This window comes from Haemaphysalis longicornis, unplaced genomic scaffold (genome assembly GCF_048455015.1).
Source record: "Haemaphysalis longicornis isolate Haplotype H1 unplaced genomic scaffold, Haemaphysalis longicornis Haplotype H1 scaffold_5, whole genome shotgun sequence".
Lineage (NCBI taxonomy): Eukaryota > Metazoa > Arthropoda > Arachnida > Ixodida > Ixodidae > Haemaphysalis > Haemaphysalis longicornis.
The window spans coordinates 60,867,310-60,895,037 of NW_027526385.1; the positions used below are offsets into that span (position 1 = coordinate 60,867,310).

A 27,728-nucleotide genomic window follows, 5' to 3' on the forward strand; every position below is an offset into this window, starting at 1 on the left:
CTCATTACCTAATACCGAGTAGTCGGCTCCCATGTCGATTATGGCGACTACGTCAAAGCCGTCGATGGACACCTGGACGTCGGGCGCTGCCTTCTTCGAGTTGCGGGTGCGTCGGGCTTGTGCGAGTTGGCGGTCGGGCCCACTGCATCGTCGTTGTCGTCGTCTTCTCAGCGGCAGTCTCAGTTATGTTGGGTGCGCGTCGCGCTGTGTAGTTGTCGTCGTGTTCGGGAGTCTCGTTAGGGTTCGGTCGTGTCGCCGGGATGAGGACATGGGCCCTATTCTCGACTGCACAAATTGCCGGCATTTCGTCCATGTTTTTTTGCGTAAGCACGACGTAAGCAATCAGTGACGTGCTGTACCTATAGCTATAACGACATGCAGTGTAATTTGACGAGTCACTCATAAAGACCGCTACCAAGGTATCAAATATTGTGCAAGAAAGATATAAAAACACTTGGCATGTACTATAAAAATTAAGACGGTAGCTGAGGCTGACAAGAAAAACATTTCTGGAGGCCAAATTTGGCGCCAACGCCACAAGGCGATCGAGTAACGCTGATCCAAAAGCGAGCGAAAGGCGGATGTCGAGCTAAAAAACATCACACAATTTTTTTACCGTATCTATTTATTTCTTTCAATCGCTTTTATTAACATAGCTCGGCTCTCTGCTCCAATGCAAGCTTTGTTGCGTTATCACCTTCCCTGCCGCCACTGCCGCCACGCCATCGTCTGCTGCTATGTTACAAGTTTATGGCGTGACCACAGAAAAAGACGGCCGCGACCATGGCTTCTATGACACATAAGAGCAGCGAAGCGCCTATAACTGCGGAGCGCACCGATGTCGCCGATTCACTCATTCGTCAAGCTCGACTGGAATCAGCACTGTAATGAACTAAATAGTCACTTTTCATTGTTATTTTTCTCTTGAGTTCGATCATGTGACCCAACAGCTTACTAGGACAAGTATGGACAAATGCCATGCATTGGGTTCTCTGTCATGGAGAGGCTTGTACTGCCCTCTAATTTTTATTTCATTGCCAAGCATAAAAGCAAAATACTGCATGTTATTTGTATGCTCCATGATCGCTGACTTGGAAGCAGTTGAAACTATAATTTGTTTCGGTAGGAAACATGCTTTAAACAGCGCGCATGCAAAACTGCGCCTGCTGCAAATTGCCGCACATTTCGCGGCGCCATAAGCCGGGGCAATATTGTGCCCTGTTTTGCTTGTATTTTGCGACAAAAACAGCCGCCATTTTCAAGCTGTTACGTAGCATTACGTCACTTTTACGCAGGCTGAAGTTGCCAATGCATGGCGTAATCGTTCCCGCCAACTGTTTAAATTACGTCACGTCGTCTCAGCCAATCACAGAGGGGTGTGTATTACAACCAGTTTTGTTGTTGAATAGCGAAGACAGGCTTACGTTGTCATGTCCGCTGCATTTAGTCTGGTTTTTCATTGCCGGCAAAGAATTATGCGCCTTTAGTAACGAGAAATAAGGCAAACTTTAGAACTGGTGTCCGTAGAAGACATGAAACGTCAAAATGACGACAGCATACACAACCGCTTTGTCAACCGGAAGCACGTGACCAAAATTGAAAGCCAATCAGAAATGACTTCCGGAAAATTGCCTGAATTGCCGGCAAGTTGTGTGTCGAGAATAGGGCCCCATATCTTGAATCACGGTCTTCGGCTCGCACATGCGTCGTTGGAGGGTTGTTATTTTTTCGCCGTTGCCCAACTTCACCTCCAGAAGTTGGTGCATGTAGTTTCCCCTGCGTGGGCTGGGGGACCTTCCACGAGCGAAATCAGCATTGCTATGACGATTCGGCGAGTCGTATGGGAAGGTCCAAGGTGAACGGTTGAAACGAGCTGGGCCACCGCTGGTTTGCGATAGATACTCGTCGATCTGACGTGGTCGTTGGCCAGGGAGAGAGCGAGGTGCGTCGACAGAGAATCCTCGCAGTCCAAGTCTCTTGTATGCGCAGCGATGGTAGATGTGGTCGGCCTCTCCACAGTGGCAGCAAAGAGGACGATTATCGGGAGTTCGGCATACGTCCGGGTTCCTCGGTGTCTGGTTTCGGACTACAGGTGGTCGGGCGGGCGGCAGTGGGCGGCGGTACGGCGGGGCCCCTTGACGACGTGTTGGAGAAGGGCGGGGTCGACTTACAACCACGGAGTACGTCATAGCTTGTAGCTCACGGGGTACTTCGGATGGCGTAGAAGTTCCCAACGCTTGTTGCACTTGTTCCCTAATCACTTCGGTAAGGGAAGCGACGTGGGGCTGCGGTGGCGAGGGGAGAAGTTTCCGCAGCTCCTCCTTCACTACTGCGCGGATGGTCTCACGTAGGCTATCAGCCCGAATCTGCATGTTGTCGACGTAGTTCGCATTGGCCGCGCCAATGAAATTGCGGTCATACTGCTTAGCACGCATTTCGAGGGCCTTCTCAATTGTGGTGTCTTCGGTCACGAATTCAGCGACGGTTTTGAAAGGCTTGCGGACAAGTCCAGCAAACAGTTTGTCATTCCCACCGCGCATTAAGAAGCGTAGCTTCTTCCGCTATTTCGGGGTCCGCGCCGCGAAATAGTTGCTTCATCTCCTCAACGAAGATCAGGACCCCTTCGTTGAGGTGTTGCTTGCGTGTTTCCAACAGAAGTGCGGCTCGTCCTTTCCCCACGACGGTGGCGAATGTTTTGAGGAACTCGTTCTTAAGAGAGTCAAGTCAGTTAGGGAGCTTTCATGGTTTTCAAACCACGTTCGGGCCGTATCTTCTAAATAGAAGAAAACATGGCGGAAAGTTTCTTCATCATTTCACGGGTTAAAGATGCTGACCCGCTCCACTTTCTTCAACCAGTACTCCGGGTCTTCTCCGGCGGATCTGCGGAACGATGGTGGTTACCGGGGCTGTTGCAGGACGAGGGCAGGATTGGAAGCGCTGGTCATGGTGCCTGCGTTGATCGTAGTGGTTTTCACGTGTTCTTTCTTCACGGTACCCGGAAGTGGTCCAAACTCTGGCTGAAGACCTTGCTGTCGGCGACTGACACAGGCTTAGGGGGCATGTACTCCGCACCTCACCAGATGTCACGAAACCAAAGACGACACAGTGGTCTCCAAGGAAAACAAGTTTATGGTTTCTCGAATAGTCGAATTGTTTCCAGAACACTGTAGGTGAAGGAAGATTATTTCAGGCTGTTCACGTTAGTTCGGTATGCTGTCCCCATCAGAACAGATAACACATGCGGCACAGAAAGAACGCAACACGCGCCTCCCTTGGCACACTGGCAACACCGATAACACAGGCCGGCGCCACCGGGCGGCAAAAGCAAAACACAAATAAATAAACGAAATGCATGGTTCGCGGCAGTATATAGTTTTTTGTGTGGTAATGGCACAGGTTATTGCATTAGGTTCTGCAGAGGAAGGGGTGAGGGGGTGCCGCGTATTAAGAACTCGTAAAAAAAACTCGTGATGGGCGGGTTTGGCTACTTCGAACTATTGGATATATCGAACCAATCCTGGCGCATATTGCAGTTCGCTAAAACCGGGTGTCACTGAATTCCTTTCAATAACGGAAATGGAGATAAATATCCAAACAGCTTGACAAAGAACTATAAAAGAATTAACAGAAAGTAAAAATAATGACAAAAACGAAACAATGGATTCTGGCATATGCATCTCATACATCTTCTCAAGGAAGGAAGAGAAACAAAACTCTGCAGAAATTCTGAGAATCGTGTACTGATACATAGCATTCTAGGCCCCTTTTCTACAGTGTGAGTTCTTTGCAGCCAAATATGGCTATAAGGGGCGTGGAGACGTTGAATTATTTTACTGTTTTTAAGGTTCGCTTGTTTTTGTTGGCTACTGAAGTATATCCACAGCATTGCAGCGATTACGTTTCATTGCTTCGCGACTAATGTCTATTTCCGAAGACGCAAGGCGTTGTTCAAAAGTTGTTCCGTTTACGCTATTTGATTATTTGTATTTCCAACGTTCTTTTTAAGATTTTTAACAGCGAGGCTGTTTAGAAAACTGTTATTCTTCCTGTCTGCAGTTAAAAATAGCAAGAAAAAGGCGAGTGCACGTGAGCGGGTGCCTCGCGGCGACCACCCGTCAGTTCAGTTAAAAAACCAAGAAAATGCCGAGCGCTGCTGTCCGCGTGCCTCACCACGAACCCCAGCGTCCCCAGTGCATGTTTGTCAAGGCAAGCGTAGCCACTTAAAGAGCTTCGCCAAGATTGGACTAAAGATACCCTACAGCTTTGCCACAATCGTAGCAACACTTTCGCGATCACAATTGCACTCTTCATGTCACTATCGAGTTATTGCTCTCCCCACAAAATAGGGCTGTGCGTTCGTCATTCGAAGCGCTAGGACGTAGTATATTATTCCGTCTTAGACGTCCGCCGGGTACTTCGCAGAGATGGGTCACCCCCAAGTCGTCCACAACCCCGACGAGAAGGTCGCTCGCCTCGAGAGAGAAAATAAAGTTCGTTATTACAAAACAAAAAAAGCAGCAATTGTGTCTCGTCGCGCAAAGGATAGAGAACGGACACAAGTAGAGAGAGACAACACGGAACACGTGGCCACAGAGGATGCTGCGAAGTTGTATTATTGGGCACAAGACAATGAATCACTTCAATGCAAAGGGGCCAAAGTGCGTGATCGCTACTGGCCGATCGCATGCCCAATGAATATAACATGAACGTTAGTGTGAGCTTCCCTATAGCAACAAATAAGAAGTTAAGGTCGCTGCGGCAGCGTAGAAGAAGCAAATCGGCTGCAATCGCGGACTTGAAACGTAGTGATAATAATGTTAATCTTTGTTTTCTGAAGGCACTGGATACGTGTCGTGAAGAATGCGCACCGCTTCACTACCTTTAAATTTCGCGCGTTAGGTTGAGCTACCGTGCAGTTTTTTGTTTACTCTTTGGTGGTTATGGGGCCATGAATAGGAATCATGTTTTCGAAACTCTTTAAAAAAAAATCTAGTTTTCTTTTTTATTTTTGGTTTTTAAAAATTTTGGAGAACAAATGTCTAATTACGCTATTGTAACGTACGAAAGTGCTACTTCACCCAAAACCTGCTTTTCACTGGAAATGCAGGGCATTACACGGCCGTGGCTGTGGTGGTACTTGGCAAGAAAATGTTACACATTAATAGAAAAGAGCCGAGTAGAACGAAGAAAGCACAAATTGTAAATCGTCTAAACGAAAACATCCGCAAGGCCATCGTACGCACAAAATGCATAATTCGCGGAGCTAGCATTACTTCAGCTTACAGCGCCTTCATGAAACATGTGTTTAGGCGAAATCTGTCCCCATATATTTTTACAATCATGGTTTAAAAAGGTACCCCGAATATGTGCTAAGTTCAACTTTGACATGGCGTCACAAGCTGCCTTCGGCGAAAAATGCCCGCACATAAGAGAGAATACCTTTCGCATGAGGACAAAGCCAGTTTCGAAGGTAATGATTGTTCCAGAACGGGTGTTCCAGGTGAACGCAGCTTCTACCCCGGGCAGGTACGTCACATTCAGCGAAGAATTCGAGCAGAACTGCGGAAAAAACAAGTGTTGGAATGTTAGTAATCAAGAACTTCAGGATATGCCACATTTATAGCTCTGTAATGAACAGAAGCGCTCGAACAGCATGACAGCCGCTCTAGTTTGCCTGTATAAAAACCGAGCGCCAAAGCGGCACTATGAAAGCACACAACAACATTCAAAAGCACTGCTTTGCCACTTGAAGGAAAGTGCCGGTGTCGGCGTTGTCTAATGTCCACTGCGGTTCCTCAATCCCCATTGGCTTCGACAGGCTCCATAACGAGTGCGTGGGAAAAGGAAAGGCATAAAAGGAGCGCTGAGAAAGCTTGTATGCCCCGGCCTGCTGTTAATCATATTTCGGTGCTATTAGATACAAATACTAAACGGGTACCCGCTGCTTGACCTACAAGTACTTTGACACTTCCAGCACTTCGTTAGTCTTAAAGGGACGCTGAAAAGTTTTTTTTAACTTCTTTTAAATACTAAATGCTTTCAGAACGTATTAAATGTAGCCGACACATGCAGTACATAGAATAGCAGGTCACAAAGTATCTCAGCCGAAAATTACTGCTCTGCGCCCTTCAGAGAACTCAGAAGCTTCCACAAGAAAACTATGCATTTTTATAGTCTTGCCGTTCTTTGTGCGCGCGAATTACGTCATTACAGTGGTGTAGCGGCTACTGGCCGGCTTTCGTTCAGTTGCAGCAATAAACGTATTCGCTAGGCACTTAAAAAATCCAAAAAGGCGAAGCGGAAACGGAAGGCGGAAATGTTGCGACGAGCAAATTAAGCCGTTTCACTCCCGGCTGGCGATTACTACAGCTTTTCCTATGCTTAGAGAAGCGAAGCAAAGAGTGAAAGCATTTATGGCTAAAGGCCAACTGCACTCAAATTTCAACTCGGACAGATTTATTTTTAATGCGTAATAAGTACCCCCCAAATCTGCTGGAAAACAAGTGGTATCTACATGAAGCGGCTCGTTAATCAGTAAGAAGCGCTTAAAAAAGCTCCGCCGCCGACCACGCTGCACCTGCCGGGGGATCGCGTAAACAGTCATGACGCGCCTGTGACGTTCCAGTCGACGGAAGCTTCCGCCTCTGACCAGCCACGCAGATGGAGAACCGGTCGAACTCTGCTGCGCACGCTTCACCCATCGGCTGCCCCGTGCGCGCGTAGACCTTGCGCGCAGACTTTCTCCCGAGCTGGTGACCGTCCGGCCGCTCGCTGGAAAGCTGCTACGTCAGTGCAATGGACGCGCTTGCCTCGGTTTCGGTTTTGAAATCACCGATTTTTGCTGGCCGCCTGCTGGCGTCCACGCGCGTATTTAAGCTCTTGTATTTTGCATGTTGCTTTCTTTTTAAGCAGACTATACGAAAATGGGGTTTTCGAAAGGTCGAAATTTTGAGTGCAGCTGGCCTTTAATGTTGCAGAGCCCTTTACAATGTAGGCACACAGGGTCGTGCGACAGTATTTGGAACACTTTGAAAAATTTACTTAAGTGAACCACCGCTCTGTTCGCACTCAACCTTCACGCGACGGTCGCATATTGTGGTTTATTTTGTTTGACACCTGGAACAACGACGGTGCTTGAAAAAATAAATAAAAACGATTTTCGCCTATGGGAAAATGGTGGCTGATTTGGACGTGCGAGAAACTAGAAGTTTATCTTGGAGCGGCGGTGCCTTCTGGGTTAAGCAGAGCAAACGCACGTTTGAGATTTCCGTTAGGAGGGCGCCAAGCGGTGCAGCAGACGATCAGAAGATGTATCTAGGAAGGAGGAAGAAACAGACGACCAGAAAACGCGCTTTCACATTTTCTGATCGTCTGCTACACCATTTGGCTCCTTCCTACCGTGAATCTCAAACGTGCGTTTCCCCCTGAATACCCCAGGTGGCGCCATTGTTCTAACATCAACTTGCGCTGGCTTCCACGTCTAAATCAGCCGCCATTCTCCCAAGTCGAAAATCTTTTTTATTTATTTTCATAATAACCAGGTAAGTACCGTCGTCGCTCCTGTTGTCAAACAAAATGGACCACACAATGCGACCTTCGTGTCAAGTCTGAGCGCGAACAGAGCGGTGGTTCGTACCGGAAAAAAAATTAAAGTGTTCCAATTATCGTCGCACCACCCTGTACAAAGGCAGCTGTAAATACAGGACTGACAAGGGCTACAGGCCAAGGCACTTAGTCATAGCAACGGACAGGAGGACACTGCGCGAAGGAGAAAGGTTGGGGGTGAAGGCGACAACAATAACGAATTTGATGGTAATAATAAGGCGCGTGGTTTTAGCAAGCTGCCGGCGACGCTTCCCACCATTCCCGCTGCCTTATCCGCAGGCCCAGCAATCATCAGCGAAGCTGCGACCTCCGCACGGGGGATGGCTGCGCCTATAATACTGGCACGTCCGTTCAGCAATAGGGCATTAATAAATGCTATAGTCTTTCTTGGGTCACTTAAACCCGGAAATTCTGTCCTGTCCGCCTTAGATCTGCATATAAGTATGTAGGTCTGTCGGTCTGTTCCTCAATACATCTGCCATGCCAAAAGGCAAGAGAATTCTTCAAAGATAAGTTTATGTAGGCAAAACCTCTCAAGTGACTAAATCTCGTACCATAGTTCATGCTTGTCATCATTCTTGAGCAAAACGAAAACGTTAAGCGTGTTTGTTGCAAACATGAATACCTGACTGGTACTCGTAGTGTTTTTTTATCAACCCAAATTCTGGGTTGATTTTTCTGTTAAAAGGACGTTGAAAACAATGTTTTCCCGAAAAATACGAAGAGCGTTATTGCTTAAAGGAGCCATGAAGAGAAAACACAAGCTTGGTTCATTCGAAAGATTGCCTTGTTAGAATCACACCGACACCACGTTTAACGTAAACTGCGCTCAAATAAGCTACATAATTATAAAAAAACCGAATGGCCGTGCAACCCACTAGCTCGCTTTCCGCAGCAGAACCTGTGATGTCATACCAGCCAGCTCTGCGAATGGCCGATGCGGCAAAAGCAAACGAAAATTATGCAGAGATTATAAGCTTGCCGAACGAGCTACTTGTGCCTAAATGTAGAGCACAGTATTTTAAAGCTCTAAGAATGGTGGGACAAACAGCGGAAGTTACGAAAGCAGCCATAAACGTAAAAGTATCGATGCGTACTGCTGTTGGTACTGCGCGCCCTATGCTTGGTTAAGCTGCACAGGAGTGCTGAGCATTGGGTTTGCCTCCGACGACACTGGCCGATTAACGCAAACAACGATGTCTTACGTGACCATATTTGTGGAGGTTTGTCGAAACGAATATTTCCTCCCTGAAGAAACACAAGCCATGTTTAAACATGGTAAAAAAAACCCGTAAGGCAGAAAACGGCTTGACACGGTATGCTGGCGCCATCTACCGTCACTAGCGGTAAACAGGACTTCTCAATCACGCTGGATTGCGCGCCCGCTGCTCAGTGTTGTACGGAACGGCGTTACAAGGAACGGCTTTCCTGGAACTAGTTCGTTTTTGGAGGAACGGAGGAACGCCACGGTTCCATTAAGGGTCAGTGGAACTGTAACGGTAACTCGTTACGTTTTTGAAGGAACGGCAGGAACGGCGTTCCTGCCGTTACATCGCTAGGATTTGGCTGTTTTTGATGTCAAGACTCGAGTTCAAAAATCCATAAAGCGCTACTGCGTTTCTCTTCCTATACGATGGTCAGTTTGCCCGCCCTTCAGCCGTACGTGCTTCCTCGATGGTCAAGACAGAAGAATAACCACGCAGCAGGCCGCAGCTTGTGCTTGCTTTCATGCTGGTTGCTTCCGCAGCGTTCAACGGGTGAATAGCGTAGCCGCGAGAATGCTTTTCACCCTTCATCGTTTGTCTGGGGAGGCCACAATGCGCGTCTGGCCGATAGAATTGTTCCCTGGCGGGCAAAGAATAGAGAGTTTTAGCAGTCCGTCCGTTCTGTCGTATGCGTTGTTACTGGGTTGACGGGGACCCGGCTGGGCACTTGGGCATTCGTCGCGGTAAGGGGATTAGTTCCGCGGGCCTGCCTTCGCCATGTCCGTGCTTCCGCACCCTTCCTACCCGCCCTTCCGCGCGCTCAGGAACAGACCGGTCCCGGCAACCCGGTAACCACTTAGCCAACGAAACGGACTGACTGCTAAACGGGATCCGGACATTTCGGTGTCGGACATTTCGGTCCAGGACGTTTCGGTGTGGACATTTCTGTGCACGGACATTTTGGTGCACGACGTCTTGGCCCAGCCATTTTGAGTGAGGGGATGTTCCAGGCATTCTTTGAACATTTTAGCTTTAATATTGTAATTTCGTGACTTGATATGATTTTACGGTCGAGACTTGTGCTTGCTCCGCAGTTCGTGGAAACGAACGCTAAACCCTGGCGGAGCATCGCGTGCGTGAAACCCAATTTCTGTAGTAGATGGTAAAAATTGACGTTGTTAGTTTGGATCCGTTCAACCATTTTTTGTTCTTTTAACATTCATGTGAACAACCCTAATACTTTAAGTGTTGCCAAAGCGCTTTCCTTTCACTTCACCCAACGGCGCAAGAGGCTGCTGCTTTTAGTCTATTTCTCTCGCCCCCCCCCCCCCCCCCCCAGCAGAACTTCCGCAAAAAACAACAAAAAAACGAGGTCGATTAGCGCGTGTGCATTACGTTTTAATTATTCTCTCAATCAATCTCACCTTCGTTGCATTCGGTGTCACTTCTACTTAAAACTAACAAACCAACGATCGCACTTACGGTGGCGTTACTTAGGGGAGGGGAAAGCTGAGCCCCGCCGACAATCATCCCCCTAAGTAGAGAGACAGGGGTGTCACTTGTCTCCACCATTGCGGCTACTGGACTTCGAAAACTATAAGACGACTGTTGCCGCCCTCGTCACACTAGCCTATTCATTTTTTTTGCTGCTTATTATGGGAGGCAGCGATATATACCTGGGGTGTCCATGATATGCGCGACTTGATGAGTTAATTCCCAAGGGTGCGACTGGAGGCGCAGAAAGAGCGATTCCTGGAGTGGGAGCGCCGTCGATATGACCGCGACGAGCGGAAGGGCGTAGCCAGCAAACGATAGTGACCATTGTGTTCTCAGCGGCTTTTTGGGTGGCTTTTTGTGTCACATTATAGAGGTTGCGTGCGCCAATGGAGAATGTAAAGCTTTTTCTCTGTTTTACCTCGAGCCAATAGTGCACCTCTGCTTTCCAGATATTCAAGGGCACTGAGAACCCAATGGTGTGGCTTGCATGTATACTGCAGTTGAAAACCGCACAGCAGTGTCTAATGACGCCTCGGCGAAGCTTCTGGCGATCAACCACATAAAGAGTACCGGCAGGTGAACTTCGTCGTAGCGAACAGAAATGCTCACCCAGTGCTTAGCGAGTGCGCTTTGGGCGCCGAACGTTTTATCTGAATCATTCAATGCGTATCGAAGGGCAATGGTTTTATACTTACGAGCAATGGCGAATCATCGGGCCATTGATATTTCGTTATGGTGTGGTTCTCGCACGGATGGAAAAACTGATCGTCGGAAGTTTTATCTTCTGGCTTGAAGCTTCGAGCTCTCATTGTGAATGATATGGCCATATTCACGTCGGTGCTGTTGCGAAGAAATTGCACGATCCTGGCAACTTCGTCCTGGGCAGGAGAAAGGGGAAAAACATCGCCGTGTGTCACGTGCGCAAGTGGAATAGTCAGCGTGTTTCGCTTAGAATGGGTGAGGGAGTTACGTTTAGCTATTGCGCAATTGCTTCCGATTAGGTAACATTCTGCAAACCAGTATGTGTGGTCTTTCCCACGTGCATGACTTGCAACTTCTCAAGACGGCGTGCTGATAAGGATGCTGATTTTGTTTAGTGGCTTCTCCTTTGTAACCGGGTGGAGATGCACAGCTACCTTATTCGTATCGCCGATGTACAATCAGATCGCCTTCAAAAAACGTTGCTCTCGAGGAACTTTAGTGTTATTCTCAGCTTGTTCGAATGCTTTCGTCTATTGTTTGCTGTGCAAACTCGGTAAAAAGTCGGCGATCTGGCTCGCCACCTAGTGCGCATTACGAAGTTACTCTCGCTGGCAGCCTACACTGCTCGTCGGCAGCTGGCGACTTCATCTCCTGCCCGCTTCAGTTTACTCGGTGACGTGTGTTCGCATTCTATGTTAAGCAGTTAGTGAAGGTCATCTACGAGGGGAGTAATATTGCGGCCCCACTTCACACCATCTCCACCACTGCCGCCTCTTTTCACCTGGGTCTAGTAGACTGCTTCCCACAAGCGGCGTATCTCTACCTCTGCCGTTGCGCAGTCCCGTGTGTTCCTTGGTGGCCACCAACACACCGGGCACTAAAGTGCTCCGCACTTAATAAAACATCGCTGCCAATATAAAACAACAGTGCGCCTTGTTAGTCTGTTGCGTAGAGGTTGTGGCACTGTCCTTATAACGCAACGTAGCAAATAGCCATTTTTGCTAAACCCCTACACAGTAGATCCAACCAGACCATCAGCTCCACTGTAGTTCCGTCTTCACGGAGTGCAAGGGCTCGAGTTGTTTTTCAAGTGTAGCGTGCATTGACTGTCTCGTGTCACCGTCTATGTAGCTGTTGGGATTAAGAGGCGAAACTTCCTCCTTAAACCCTTGCCCTTCCTCCTTACGAGCAATTGGCGGCCGGAAATTTCCTCTCACCCGCAGCTGGTGGCCCCAAAACTCCCATCTCCCACAAGTGGCGTGCCCGCTAAAATACAGTCACCAATCACAGAAGTTGCCTCTCTCTAGATAAGGGAAAGGCAAGTTAACTTGGCGCGCGCCTCGATTCTCCCCAGTTCACGCGCACTGCGCCATGGGTAGTCCGCTTTTAGTCCGCTCCGTCGAAGAGCACGCAGCGCTGAACGACAACGGGAGCGTGCTAGTTTACGTGTGCGTGTTCGGGGAGCGACTCCTGAGTGTCAGGAATTCGAATACCATGGGGGCCGCTTAAGTGTTCCGCAAGGAAGAACTTGGAATTTGGTTTATAGGAATTTCGCAAGAGGCTGGTGTACGCTTTCACGGGGTTGGCCAAGATTCGCGTTCGTGCTGGTAACCGCCATCGGAAGGGTTCAGAATTTTTTTACTCCGGAATTGTAAACACGCAAATAATTTACGATACCAGATTGTTCAACTGACGCGTGACTCTATATAAATAAAATTTGATTGAAGTAACCTCTAAAGGTTCCTCATCACTGCAAACGCAAGTGGCGAACGATGAGTAGGTGCTGGTAATAACTCAGACTGGACTGCTTTTTCTCTTTCCATTTATTTGACGCTAACATTTTTGCGATATATCTGTTACATACAGTCTGCATTTGATTGAAACGCGCTTCTTGCCAGTGCTTGCTTCACCCGAGTATGAAGGCGAACGCCTCACATATCAATGTTTTGAGGAACATGGAACGCCATGTGAGGTATAGAAAATCGTGAGGTACAGTAAACATGAAGCCAATCCTTGGAGCACGCGCGGAGAAACGTGACACGCCAACACCAGGGGAGGGTCGGAGAGGGTTTCGAGAAAGGGTGACCGAGCGTGCGCCGGGAAAGGGAAACCAGCGTCGGAGAAGGGAAGGATACCGCCCCAAATGCAATACGCGCAATACGCAAAAAGGAGTTTTGGAGGGTGCTCTGTAGGGGCCTGGTCAAGTGAGGATGGGCCCTGCCACAAAGATGTTCAGAAAGTCAGATCAGGTCAACAAGCTTGCTCCTTTAGATTCCTACGAAGTTCTAGCCCTCTTTGGTTTTTTTTCGTGTGCTCCTTTGTGGTGTAGTCTTTTGGTGCAAAATATTTGAGTTTATGCGTATTTCTCCTCCATTTGGACGTTACGGAAGAATATCAGTATTTACACTGAACAAAAACCACCCACTGTTACAGATGTTTTCCAAGCGTGTTCCTTACAACGTCCTATTCTAGCGGCTCGAAATACGCCTATCCCTCAAGGCAGAGGGATGAGGTAACCACCCATCAGGCATCTGGACCGGCATAGATACTAGACATTTTTGAAAACTTTGTTGTCCGCTGCTGTAGCGGGCGCGAAACTCGCGCCACGTGGTGCCACACGGGTGGGTAAAATTATGGCGCGACGCCGCAAATAGGGGAACAATCCCTCATATACAACGAATTTTCTGCGCAACCAAGCGAGTCAGCGGTTGTGGTCTACCACCATGCGATGTCAGTAAGGGTTATTGTGCATTCTACCTGATATGGTGCGCGTTTCGGAGCGACTATGAAAACAGAAATTATCTTACAATTGACATTCCGTATTTGAAGTCGTCGCGAGAAGTGTTGTCGGGAAAGTTGAGCATCGACGCTGGTAAGATCCGGCAGTCCGGTCGGGTGTACTCCGGAAAGGAGACGTGCGTCAGGAAGATCAACAGGGACAGGTTGAAGCGATCCCTGCAGTACAGAAAGCACGACGTGCAAACGTCATTGTAGGTAGCTGTGCGGTGCCGTTTTGAGATGTGCCCTGCTTTTCTTTCGCTTTCCCGCAGTACACAGGCGTTTTCGTATGGCGCTGTACGCCCGCCGTACCAGACGTCACCCTTTTTACGCTTCGTAGGCTCAAGCTGAAAGCCATGCAGCGCTACTAGCAACTAGCAAACACTGTCGCCCCCCTTACCCTCAGAACCACGAAGAACCTCCTCTAAGGTAACCTTTCTTTACGCCAACTTTTCGCTCTCAACGCAAATCCCCTGATAACCGGATTTACCGTCTTGTCTCACACTTTAAATCCCACTCGCCAACACTTACACATGCAAGCTGAATTACAATGTCAACACTAGTGCTGAAAATTTCTTTATTAAACTGCCAAAAGACGGAACACTTCGGGCGACCCTCCAGAGAACGTTCTAGTTGCTTTATTATGGTGGATTCGATCACCGGGAACACGAATATACCGTCCCTACGACCTTACGCGTCGCTTTTCTAACATAGGGTAGAAAATATCGACAACGTGAAGACAGGTGTCGCCGCCTTCTTGGAATACCGCGCGACCTTAAGCGCAAAGTGGTAAAAGTGATTACAGTTTCCACAGCGAACTGGTTAAACTTTTCAGAGAATTATTTTGCAATATGCATTCGGAAGTTTATAAAAACTTAGCGGAAAATTTTTGCATTGTCACGTTAGAAAATAGAAGAACAAATGAAGGTAGAAGCAATGTGAAGGGAGCCCAGTTGATAAACCATGCGGAGATTCCGAACTCCAACAAGCTCCTTGTGCTTCCGGTACAATACCCCGCTCAACGCTCAACTAGATAATTCTCTGACCTCTATACAGTACTGTGCGCATAGCCAGCTTCATTATGGCCGCCTGCGTGCATTCGCTGCGTTATGGAAACACAGGAACGCTTATTTTGGCTAAAGTCAGTGGTAACAAGTGTACGAAAATCTCGCGTAGGAGCGTCTTCTCAGGCTGCCGCCGGATGGCGGTACTCGTCTACGCTGGCGGCTGTGCTGCAATGCGAGGGGTAGTGCGGCAGCCGCGCACGGGTGGTTCGTTCAGCGCCACCATTGAGGTGGCGCAAAAACGGAAATATGCTGTTCTTCAACAGAGCGTCAATAATAATCTCGGGTCCTATGAAGAAACCTTTTGCACAGTGTTCCGGAACAGCATAGGACATGAGTGTTCGAAGAAGCACAGAGACCTTAATACACGTGCTGGCGTTGTATTCGGTTGCTTCTATATAACTGTACATTACCGCTGCCTCGCTTGTTTTGTGCTTCATCGTGGCGGAAAAATGTGATGCTTTAGCATGTGTTGGCGTCATAAAATCCTTGCGATGGGAATGAGGACGGAAGGTGCTTTGTTTGATTAGGAATTTCTTGCTCAATTGTTTCAGACGCAAATGTGTGCCAGACTGTACTCACGTAAAAATATCCAATTCTCCGAAAACATATATACTTACAGAGCAAGCGTGATGGCGCTTAAATTGTAGTTGTAGTGTATGGCCAAGCCGACGACGGTTTTAACGTGCCTGTCGTAGAAGTAGTTCGAAGTGGCAAGGTAGGCAGCCTGAAACGAATAACCAACATTGCCAGCGTGAACCTTTACGGCGGCGAAATCCATTACATGAATCCGTGGGCATGTCACTCTAAGATTTACATGTATGTTCTGCGTCACTATAAAATGAAGGCGAGAAGGAAATGGTATCACGCGGGAGGCAATTTCTGCATGCGCTCTCCGCGGAATATGTGGGTGCTGCTTTCGGTGGGCATTGGTAAAAAGGTCTCACATAGTGCCGGTGAAGCCATGTCACGTTCCCATGCCTGCGCAGCATGGCGAGAATGGTGACGGTGTCAGAAAGCTGGGCTTCGGAAACACTCGCTGAATGCGGCCCTTTTTTGAAAGACATTCGCAGAGCGAAGTTATAACGATTGGAAAAACTTTGCTTAATAAAAAGTTAGTGCTCTTTCACTCTATAAAGGAAGATTACCTGCGAATCTGCCGTATGTAATGCCAGAGCCGTCTAAGCGGCAAATTCCCAGACAGTTTTTTTCCGGATATCTCCGCCAAAACAACAGTTACAGCCGTTTTCTGTAACGAAACTCCATCAGAAGATAACCATATATTAACTGCAGCAGTAATTCTGTAAATTGTACCGTTTCACTGTGAACTAAGCATTAATGACATGTTAATGAAACTGAGCGTAACTGTATTGTCGCCTTAGCGGCTAATTGCCATGTAGTTTATTTTGTGATGCTTTTTATAACAGAAGAGTTACAGGCGTTTTCTTTAACCATACTCCCTCATTAAGCAGCCAGGCTTCAATTTGCAGCTCCATGTGGAAAAGCCAGGTTAAACAAACCAAGCTTACATCGATAATTTGAATTCGGCGTCACCTCTATATACAATAGTGTTCCGCGGAAGCCATTGTTTCACGGGCTACATAAGCCGTGTTTGACCAAAATATGATGGCATTAGGACTTGTTTTAGAGAGTTCCTCCTAACCGCCCGCTTTTGTGGTTTTGGGTTGCCGTCTGCTTCTTTATAACCGAACGAACAAAGAGGACACCAAAAATACGAGCGAGAGAAAGCACGAAGGCGGGTGACAACAGCACGAGGAAAGTGTGAAGGGAAGGGATGCAAGCCTAGGCCACGCGAGACATGCTCGGCGAAGGCGCCGCGCTGCGAAATAACGCCAAATATAGCCCACTGTGGTGAGCTCACTGATGATGCTCTGACTTCGTGCAGTCTCCCAGAAGACTCCAGGTAGCGGTGCGCTAGAATTTCACATTGCGCATTACTTTGTTAACAATTTTTTAAACACGAGAGTGTTTCATTCCGGGCTACACAAATATTTTCATGACATCATAACCGTCATGGGAGTTACGCCAGTAATACGAATGAAGCGGCCCGTAAAAGTCTCCCTCTTGCGGGGAAGAAACCGTTAGCACTAAAGTGCACATTATAATTAGGGTTCTTCGCTTTCGGGTTTTATATTTTAACACAAAAGGGTTTTTTGCCAGGATACACCAAGATATCACTGACGTCATATCTGTCATGGAGATGATACCAGCACACCTTTGCCGAAGCGACCCGCCAGCAGCACGTCGCTCGCCAAGCACACCCACAAGACAGCCGCCTACCCAAAAATCATGTTAAGCTGCAGATTTTGCTGTACATTTCCATTCGAGTTTAAACGATTCCTATGACAGAGGAATCAGTCACAGTTTTTTTCTCTACTGGGAACCGGTAGTTCCGCGACAAGAAATCTGTTCAGAGAAAGCGCGACAGGATACCAGCCGAGACTGTCGTCACGGACCGCGGGAGAACAGCTACACCGTTAATAGGCCAGTCTTTCTCAATGGAGAGGCGAAGGCTGCTAGAGAGTGGAACAGAATTAATGAAAATATGTTTGCGGCATCGCAGCTGGTTTATAAGAATAGCTGACAGCTGCACCGAGTGATGCGGAGCCCAATCACCTTAAGCCTCTATGTTTATTTATGGTGACAAGGTGACTAGCCACCGCTTTGAATTATGATACAAATTGAACGGTGGCATAGATTGCGACAGAGACGCGAATTTCGAACACATTATTCCTGTATCGTGGACCGAGAGGAGGTTCACGTGCGTTCCCGAAAGCAAAAAGGAAAAAAATTCACGCATCTCCACGAAGTGAATCTTGACGAGTGGGCAAAGCACTGGGGATCGTTTTTACCGCAAATTACCCGTAGCATTGCCCACTAACGCATGTAAATGAGTGACAACGCGCTTGTACAGTATATGCAATTGCTGTGCAGTCTAATCCGTTAAAATTCACTTTATTCCTATCCGTTTTAATCCAATCGAATCCATTTCAATCCATTCCAATTCAATCCATTCCAATCCACTCCAATTCAGTCTAATCTATTCCAATTCAATCCAATCCAATCCACTCCAATTCAATGCAATAAAATTCATTTCAATCCAATCCAATGCTGCTCCCTCATGTGCAACAATGTACACAGACACCAAGCCGCGTACAGAGCGAGGTCCTAAACTGGTTCGCTCCTAAAAGGTGGAAGTCGGGACTGCTTGCTGCACTCGAGCTAGCGAAGCACCAGTCTTACGGAAAATAAAGGTGTGTCTGTCTTTCTTAAAGCAGTGACCGCTTTTAACGCTCCAAAGAAACAAAATATTCGTATACCTTCCCTCAAACATTTGTCACCTACATGTAGTTTGTAAAAAGCTTACTGGCTCTCTATGGTAAGAGAGTGGAATTATTCTCCACTTTATAAAACTCAGTTTTGTTTTGCACAGCACAGCAACCCAAACAGCGTACGTGCCTACGCTCTTGAGGCTGTGACTAGAGAGGGGGTGGTGCGCATACCTCTAGAACTTCCACGACTTCAATCAAACGGTTCTCATCGGCGCGTGGTCCATGAACGTTGAGCATGCCAATGTTCTGCACGTTTTTCTCCCATAAGAACCCGAGGCCCCAGAAGAAGTGGTCCGAGTTGTAATCCTCGAACAGGGAGTCGTCGCTGTAATAAAAGATATCCAAATCATACGGGTTATTTGGCGCAAGTGAGCAGACAGGGGCTTAATTAGGCAGCCTCCAGGGTGGTTGTAGGCAGATTTACAGAGTGTATTCTCGCGTCACTCGCTTTATAATAGCGAATACACTGTTTCTTGAGAATGATAATCCCCTCAGCCACCATGCGCCTTTTCTACATAACTTGTACGCAGAAGGGAACAGGCTGATGGGACTGTATACATACTAATGTTTTGCCTCGACCCCTTGCAGTGACTCTCACTTATGGTGTCCGTTTGTAAGGCTAAGAACACCCTTAAAGATCTGACAGATTCTAAAACTATTTTGCAAGCTCTTCTCTTATGATATCTCACTGAATTGAAGGAGATCTACAGTTTTTCCGCGAACTTCCGCATCTTTCACTATGCATTTCCTTTAGCCCTGTTTTAAGTTGTCTCTAATATTGTTGAGGCCTCGGGGACCAAAACACTCATCTTAGCATTGTTCCTCGCAAGAATTTTAATAGCGTTGAACTCCACGCGGGCCATTTCTTAGAGCGCATTTTCCCACAGAGTATCCAAAGAATGGATTCCCCATGGAAAAATAGGGCATTAAAGAGTACTGTTCAAGCGAAACTCTCTGCGTTCAGTAGGTCATGCACGTTGGGCGTTGTAATTTTTTTCTTGCTGCACTGAAGCTATTCGCTATGGTTATAGCAAGCTTCTTTTATTTGTCTGTAACCTGTCTCTATTGTTATCATTTTTTCGTGTCCTCACTAATTGAAGTTACAAATGTCACTAAACCTAGTTTTGTTAAATGAATTTTGTAGCTCCGAAACTTCGAGTTCGCTCTACCTTCGTGACAGTATCAATATCCTACGTTTCAAAATAGCGCGGCTCCTCTCCCGCGACTACTTGCCGTCATTTGGTTTTCATTCAGTATGTCAACAGTATGCCTTTACTCTCCCCCGTTAAGAGCGGTAAATTTTCTGATGCGTCATTTCGAACTTTGTTTGCCTTGAGTCTCAGAGACTAGACGTTGAGTTGCTTCCGTTTTTTGGTAGTACTTTTACTTTTAGCATCTAGCTTTTTCTGCCTTAGCATACATTGATAACTTGCGTCCTTGCCTGGCTCCCAACATACCGCACAACCACTGAATTGGCAGAAAGAAGGAATTTGTTTATTTTAAATGGTTGGCGCAAAACTTTGTGGAGCATTTCCTATTCCTTCGTTTATGGATGAATACATCTCACTACAGAATAGGGGAGCGACCACTCTTTTTTGTTAGAAAATTATAATGCTAAATGAATAGTGAAGAAAAAAGTCGCGATGCCTCGCTGTGATCGCAACTGGCTACGCTCAAATTACGCGCTCTGCATTTCATTATTATCGCTACCTTGACTGCTGCTTTTCTTTTATTTTCTTGGCCATGTGTGTTTCTTGCAGACAAACGTTCGCTTGAAAGACGTTCGAATTAAAGTGAGACGCGAAACGTAATGGCTTCGTCACAGAAAAACCCCTATCTAAGAATGTTGCTGTTTCTAATGTGTGCAAGTGCTGTAGTTATGCTCTTTTTCAAGTTAATTTTCGACGGCGTGTAGGCACCTCGCGATAAGAACTTCCCGTACAAGCAAGTTTACTTTTGACTTTCCTAAATCTCTGGCTCGTGGTCACATGGCGGGACAATACCACCCCCACTCCCCACTTCTCCCCATAAATTTCGAGGAAAGTGTCCCAAACCTGGATTCGCGCATCCTAGCTGTAGCTCCTCAAAAATATACACTCTGATTTTCCTTTCTTAACCAACTTCGCTATCACATTCTGCTGGTTTCTCGCCAACCTGTTCACTCTCACTCCATTTCCTTCCATTGGATACCTACCCCTTCACAAGGCGTGCCAGGGAAGCGTGTGCTGGCAACGCAATCAGGCAGCTCAAAATTTTCTTCTCTTGCGCTTCCCCCCATTTTCAAAGGTCACTACCCTCTCTCTCTCTCTCTCTCTCTCTCTCTCTTTCTCTCTCTTTCGATATATATATATATATATATATATATATATATATATATATATATATATATATATATATATATATATATATATATATAGAATAAGTAATGATTCGAATACACAGCAAGAAGAATAACATAGAAGGTTTACTTACGTAGCGGCAACGTGTCTTGCATTCATCAAAGTACAGTTACATGATTTTGCTGTAAAAATCAGTACAGCAAAATCATGTAACTGTACTCTGATGAAGGCAAGTGAGTGTTATCTTTTATCTTGTGAGTGAGTTTGATCTGATTTGAGTTTTATCTTTCTGTAGATATATATATATACATATATATATATATATATATATATATATATATATATATATATATATATATATATATATATATATATATATATATATATATATATATATATATATACTTGAGAAAATGGTAGACGCACGATTAAAAACAAAAACAGTGATTTACTGACGTTTCGACTGCGGGACCAGTCTTCATCTTACTGCGGGACCAGTCTTCATCTTGAGTACTCATCTTGGGTTACTCAAGATGAAGACTGGTCCCGCAGTCGAAACGTCAGTAAATCACTGTTTTTGTTTTTAATCGTGCGTCTACCATTTTCTCAAGTATTTTTTCTGGCTCCTCGAGAAGTTTTCTTTTACTGCTTATATATATATATATATATATATATATATATATATATATATATATATATATATATATATATATATATATATGTTTATATATTTTGTGAGCATAGGGACGTTAATGCCGGAACATTGTGCCCTGGCGCAACATGAACATCATCGCTCGCACTGTGGACACCAAGGGGTGTGTTTCCCTGTTAGTCATATCCGTGCAACCATCGCCATTACCATCTGTAAATGATCATCATCATCCCCTCGCTTCGACGGTGGACGAAGGTCTGGGCTCGGCGACTTAATAAAGGCCTTCTTACGAAACACCGTCTCTCAATATATACAAAGTAAAAGTACACTCTTCGGAGCCTATTTCAAAGTTTCTACCTCAAACAGGCCTTATTCAGGAATGAAAGACTGAAGAAGAATTTTCATTCCTGAAGAAGACCTGTCTCCGGTCGAAAGGTTGAAATAAAGTCTCCGAAGACCGTACCTTTACTTTGTGCGTATTCCTGCAGCAACTAAAGAAGTGCGCCATTGACTGACTCGCTAACTTTCTAATCAAGGCCCAGTCAAAACTGCTAGACCAATTGTTTTGAAATTTCGGGAGCCCATTGGTGTCATGGAGTAGGGGCTCACTAAGGCGGAATGTTTAAAAATTCCGCTCCTAGCCGAGGGAAAAGTGCCAAATTCTGTTTTTGTGAATTCGCGATTAACCTGCTCACCCTTCCACATCGAAGCGCTTCTTACTGATATATGTGTCCCGTAAAATGGAGTACTTAAACGAAGTTCCAAAGCTCAGATAACCATGTAAAAAGCTTCCTTTGTGTATGAAGATATCCCCTCAAAAGTGTAAACTGTAACCGTTAAATAAAACAAATTGCCGCGACTTTGTTCATGCGGGCAAAATCCCTTACCGGCTAAAGGGGCTGTTTCTTCTTATGGATATGTTCTCACTGGTGAACCGAGGAGAAAGATGTAGTCGAAGCTTGCTTGTCCTAGGTGTGGTTTTGCGAGTGTTTGCCGGCACAAGTTCGCCCTCTTAATAAACGTTTTTTTTTTTCGCTCCTTGCTTAAGTCCATCGCTACAATATTTTAAATCAATTTTAATCCTTGGGCGGACAAGAAAGCTCATCCGCGGATTCGAACAAGCTCATGACGTTCTCCACGCTCCGACATAAACGGCCGACGCAGGGCTCCGGTGACTTATCGAAACGGCCGGCGTTGCTGTTGGCGCGCGCTTTCTATCTTGTTTGACACGTCACAGTTTTTGTAACAGTCGTGAAGTGCTACTACGGCCGGTAGAGCTTTTGTACGACTACGGCTTTTCTACAGCTGTTCTGCCACTGTAAAATCGAGCTTTTCCGGCGCGCGCGCGTTCCAGAAAAGTCTGATTGGCGTGAGAAAAAAATGATGCGAATAAACGGAGTTGTAAGTATTTATTTATCCTGCGTTCGAGAACCTAATGTGCCATTCTATAATTACATCGCTTGTAGGCACCCATAGCCGCGAAAAAAACGTAACAAAGAATAACTAACAAGTAGTTTTAGGGTTTTGCTGTAACCAACACTACATGGGCGATTCTGCATTTAGGAGCAAAATGAGTGTTTTCTAAACATCCTCCAGTAAATGTTTCACCGATTCATGTATCAAGTTGGTTTTTCCTTAGCAATGTTACCCATACAAATGACATACCAATTTTAAGAAGTTCGTCTGGTGACGGCGTGAGATGGCGAAAATGTTCGTTTGAAATCACGCGCCTGACGAGCTGATAAGATCTAACAGCTGATGTCAACGCCTATATGATCCGCTTGCTTAAACAGCTCCAAATTCATCAGCACTCTGTGATTATGGTGTAGGAGTTCAATATTGCTGAATTTTTTAAAAATTACTCCACGAAGAGAGTGAAAAGGGGGCAAAAAATGTATCCGATATTGTTTTTATCACAGGCCATTTTAAATTTTGAGCTGCCCTTGCCTATATCGGTAAATTACCAAGGTATGTAAATACTATTCCACATATTTTCCATAATAGCCACCCAATATGGGCATGGTTTTGCAGATTCCTCAATAATTATAGCGCCCGTTGGTATATTGTTTTTGCTTGGAAATTCTGCCCATAAAGTGTTCGAAAAATCTATTTCAGGATTTCAAGTATAAAGAGGCCAGCGGAATTTTTATAGTAACACCCTTTTGGACGTGTAAGTAAGTTCAATTTTCCCACGTTCGTATAGCGCTCGCAGTCTGTCGGGACATTCTGCAACCCCACGCACCCCGTACAAGCCGCTGTTATCAGAAAACTATGCGGGAAGAGCACCCTTCATACACATTGAGATAAACCTGCCCTTACCTTCGTAGAACGTTGCGACCACCATCTTGGTACAATTTGTTTTGGGCGGTTTGCAATCAAACACAAGTTCCTGGCGTTGCCAATTACCATACGGCTCCTGTAGGTGCCCATGTAATAACACCCAGCGGGACTTTTTAATTGTGTACAACTTCACGGGCAACCATCAAATCATGAAAGTAAAGAATAACTGAACATGTGTCACACGTATTAGTGTCATTAGGTTATATATATATATATATATATATATATATATATATATATATATATATATATATATATATATATATATATATGCGTGTGTTTGTGTGTGTGTCTGTGTGTGTGTGCGTCCAGCAATGAAACGAAACTTCTAAGATGGTGTGATACAAGAAAAGAGAGAGCGAAGGCTCTTTAGGGGAAGATAAAGCAAGATGTTTCCTGGAATTTCTACACCAACATTCTGCCCGGAAGGAGGGCGAAAGAAAAGGCCCCATACATTAAAGGGCACGAGAAAGAGAGACAAAGAGAAGAAATAAAAGAAAACAAAAAATAAATAACAAACATTGACGCTCGGTGTGTTTGTAGTGGGATTGAAAAGTCTGTCTTCAAACCTCTAAATCACTGCAATGACGCCAATCTCGTCCAGACAGTCGAACAACGCCTCCAGTACTTTGCGCTGGGCTGGTGAATATGACCATCGACAAGAAAAGAATACTTGGAACATGGTAGCGCCTACGATTGTAAACAAACTGAAGCGTGATTTATTGAACCACTAGCGAGTAGCTAAAGCGGCGGAGAAGCAAGAGGTTTGACGTGCCAAGCTAGCTCTGTGCAGCGCAGCGCTCGATTGACTCGCGCGCCAAGCGCTGCTTCTGCCTTGTCGTCGGCGGGCGTGTACCATGCCCAACATCCCCAACGCGGAGTTGTCCTTACATAAACGACTTGCCAATTGTTCCAATCGCGTCCATAATCAACGGTACAACACACACACACACACACACATATAAATCTATATATATATATATAGAAATAAGGGTTGGCAGATAAGAAAACCTCGGAAAGCTAAGGGGAAGATGTGGTAGGTCATTGAAACAGACAGAGAATTTGGAAAGAAAGAAAGTGGAGAAAAAATGCCTGCCAGGTGGGATCCGAACCCACCACCTCTAGAATACCGCTATGGTGCGATAACCACTACGCTATCGGAGGGGCGATTTTCCCCTCCACTTTCTGGGGTGGAGGGGAAAAAATGACATTGAAAAAAAATTACATTGACATAAATACCCCAGAAAGTGGAGAGGAAAATCGCCCCGCCGGTAGCGTAGCGCTTATCGCACCAGACCGGAATTCTGGAAGTCGTGGATTCGGATCCCACCTGGCGAGCATTTTTTCTCCCCTTTCTTTCCAAAGTCTTTGTCTGTTTCAATGAGCTACCACATCCTCCCCTTTGCTTTCCGAGGTTTTCTTGACTGCCAAACTGCCAACCCTTATTTCTGTCTTATTACAACTAGCCCGTAATTTCCTATACTGATTCGCTATATATATATATATATATATATATATATATATATATATATATATATATATATATATATATATATATACGGTTATTCTGGAGGTTGTGGGTTCGGATCCCACCCGGCGGGCATTTTTTCACCACTTTCTCTCTGACGCAAACAATTCATCTGTTCCTATGACCTACCGCATTCCCCCCTTGGGTTTCCGAGGTTTTCTTGACTGCCAATCCTTATTGTGTCTTAGTTCACCAAGCCCCTCATTTCCCATTCTGATTCGCTAAATGCATAGCGATGGCCTCGGTTCTGGCAGTTTTGGTGCCATAGGAAGCTTAAGAGTGTTCAACGCTGGTCGACCACTCTTGACATGGCGTAGACACTCGATTCACGGCCCGGGGGTTAAAAAGAAGGTCCCCTTCACCCCGAGTAGTCCGAGTGGTACTGGCTACCACCCCCAAACACAGGAAACAAAAATACCTTAACATGAATTCCCCAGAAAGTGGAGGGGAAAATCGCCCCGCCGGTAGCGTAGTGGTTAACGCACCAGACCGGAATTCTGGAGGTCGTGGGTGCGGATCCCACCTGGGGGGCATTTTTTCTCCACTTTCTTTCTTTCCAAATTCTTTATCCGTCTCAATGACCTACCACATCCTCCCCTGTGCTTTCCGAGGTTTTCTGGACTGCAAACTCTTATTCTGTTATTTCTGTGTTATATATTTATATATATATATATATATATATATATATATATATATATATATATATATATATATATATATGTGTGTGTGTGTGTGTGTGTGTATATGCACACACACTTGCGGTCGTTCCCGGCGATGCGAGGGCGTTCTGCTGTACTAATTACTCCTATGGGTATAACAATTGCTCAGGTACCTCTTACGTGTCAATATTAGCTAGTCCACGGTGCAGTTGTGCACGATTTGGAACTCCCGAATATTGTGAGAACATGGGCTCGTGCCTTAGGTGTGTGGTAATGAAAAACTGCTGGAACTCGTGTTTTATTGCAACTCTCAGACTTTGTACAAAGAATGTGCGCTGAAACGAATACCTAACCACGGGAAGTGTTACCAAAGTAGGTATGAAAGATACTCATCAGTTGCAGTTTTTTGATAAATAACCACGTACCTCCTAGGGAAGGCACGTGGTTGCAGAAGCTCAAACATATTCCTTGCTCAGGGATTCAGGGATGTGTGAGTTTAAAAATTACCTCTGAGCTCTTTATACGCCTGTTAGGGCAATATCCTGAACTTGGTCTTTCGATAACTGTATTTAAACACCAATTCGATATATGAACTGACTGTACAGGTAATGATGAAAGCGTAAAAGAAAAGCACTTTTCGTGAAACCCGGGTGGTCCCTACGAGGTTGGTGTTTTCAAAAAATCTTGTACAAGAATGTTCGGATACCTGCCAAAGTTCCCTATATCAACGAAAAGCAGTTGAGTATCTCCACTGGCCTGCGATACACCCATACATAAATGAAAAATGACTTAACCACTGTCACTCTCTGCATGGTGTTTTTTTTTAATTTCCACAATTTTCAGCTCCCACACCATAATGACAATGTGTTCACGAATTTGAAACCGCTTGAACCAGCAGTCTGGCAAGGCAATGACATCGCGTGTTAGCCATCTCGGCACGTCCCGTGTGTAATTTAACAAAAATTCTTTCTCCTTCTTTTACTGGCATCGCAGGGCAAAATCTTAAAAATTGGTTGTGTGCATTCGTGAGCAAAATGTATTGGTAGAAATCAATTGGATGAATCAATCAAAATTGTATTCATTGGAGACTTTCCGAAATCTCATTTTGTCGCGAAATGCAGAATCGGCCCAATAGTGTTGGTTAGGGGAAAAGCGTAAATCTACTCTTTAGATATTTATAAGGGCTACACATATCACCAAAATACTTGAATATGAGAACAGGCAAGCGAGGCAATGACGAAGTTAGGAAAACGCAATCTCCCCCTTTCTCTCGTTTAGGAGTGCAATCGCGGAATATCGCCCCTTTGTGAACCCCTACGTAATGACACGGATGTATTCGCGAAGTTTCAAGTGTCTGGGTGTAACAGCTCGGGTTTGACGTCCATGATTCCGTGAGTCAGTCAGTAAGACGGGCGCTCCTTTTAATAGGCAGATATAATGTTACCCTCAATCTGACATCCTCTACCAATCAGCATTTCTTTTTTTGGCAACCTCACATGGGCACAGCATGGCTTAAGACCACGAAAAACGACAAGTTCTTGATAGGTGGCCAGAAACTGCTGCCCACCCAGTAATGCAAAGAGGTTTGGCAATGATGCAAAAGGGCGAGATCTCGGTCTCCTTCTGGACGGGCAGTAAGCATACCGAGCCGTACGGTGGAAAATAAACTTACTATATAGAAAACGAAACTCCTGCCTCGGTGTAGTTTAACGTCTTGGTTATGTTGGTGTACGCCTCGAGACTCCTGTCCAATCCGAAAGACAAGCCGCTTCTCTGTTTTCCGGACATAGAGTCGTAAAATAGGTAGTCGCACAGGCCATCCTCGGGGTACGCACTTTCCCCCTTGACAGTGCTGCTCACCGCACACACCAAGTGGTAGTTCTCGATGGTCGGTTCCTCTGCGGACATTACGGGTTTTGAAAGAAACGCTGTAAGAGAGCGGAATCTATAGGCAGAAAAGATAATTATCACTTCCAGCAGTATGGCACAGTTCAGACGTAAAGACC

At 45.8% G+C, this 27,728-nt stretch overlaps 1 protein-coding gene and 1 non-coding gene across 2 annotated transcripts; one reads left to right on the forward strand and one right to left on the reverse strand.

Moving 5' to 3' along the window:
* Positions 1 to 13,807: 13,807 nt before the first annotated feature.
* LOC144139701 (uncharacterized) lies at positions 13,808 to 27,630 on the reverse strand. Its single transcript, XM_077671987.1, has 4 exons — positions 27,395 to 27,630; positions 18,376 to 18,529; positions 15,472 to 15,578; positions 13,808 to 13,964 (listed from the first exon to the last, which is right to left on the reverse strand). Exons 1-4 carry the CDS (start codon positions 27,628 to 27,630, stop codon positions 13,808 to 13,810), a joined length of 654 nt encoding a protein of 217 aa, XP_077528113.1.
* Trnas-gga (transfer RNA serine (anticodon GGA)) lies at positions 25,521 to 25,594 on the forward strand. The gene has a single exon. It is a non-coding gene; the product is annotated as a tRNA-Ser (tRNA).
* Positions 27,631 to 27,728: the final 98 nt, after the last annotated feature.

Bases quoted from the DNA above. Each gene is read 5' to 3' on its own strand.
- LOC144139701 (XM_077671987.1), bottom strand. From the start codon at position 27,630: ATGTCCGCAGAGGAACCGACCATCGAGAACTACCACTTGGTGTGTGCG. The intron at 18,530-27,394 runs GTAAGTTTATTT...CTTTTATTACAG, and splicing joins GGAGTTTCGTTTTCTATATA to CGACGACTCCCTGTTCGAGG. The intron at 15,579-18,375 runs GTATGCGCACCA...TATTCGTTTCAG, and splicing joins AAGTCGTGGAAGTTCTAGAG to GCTGCCTACCTTGCCACTTC.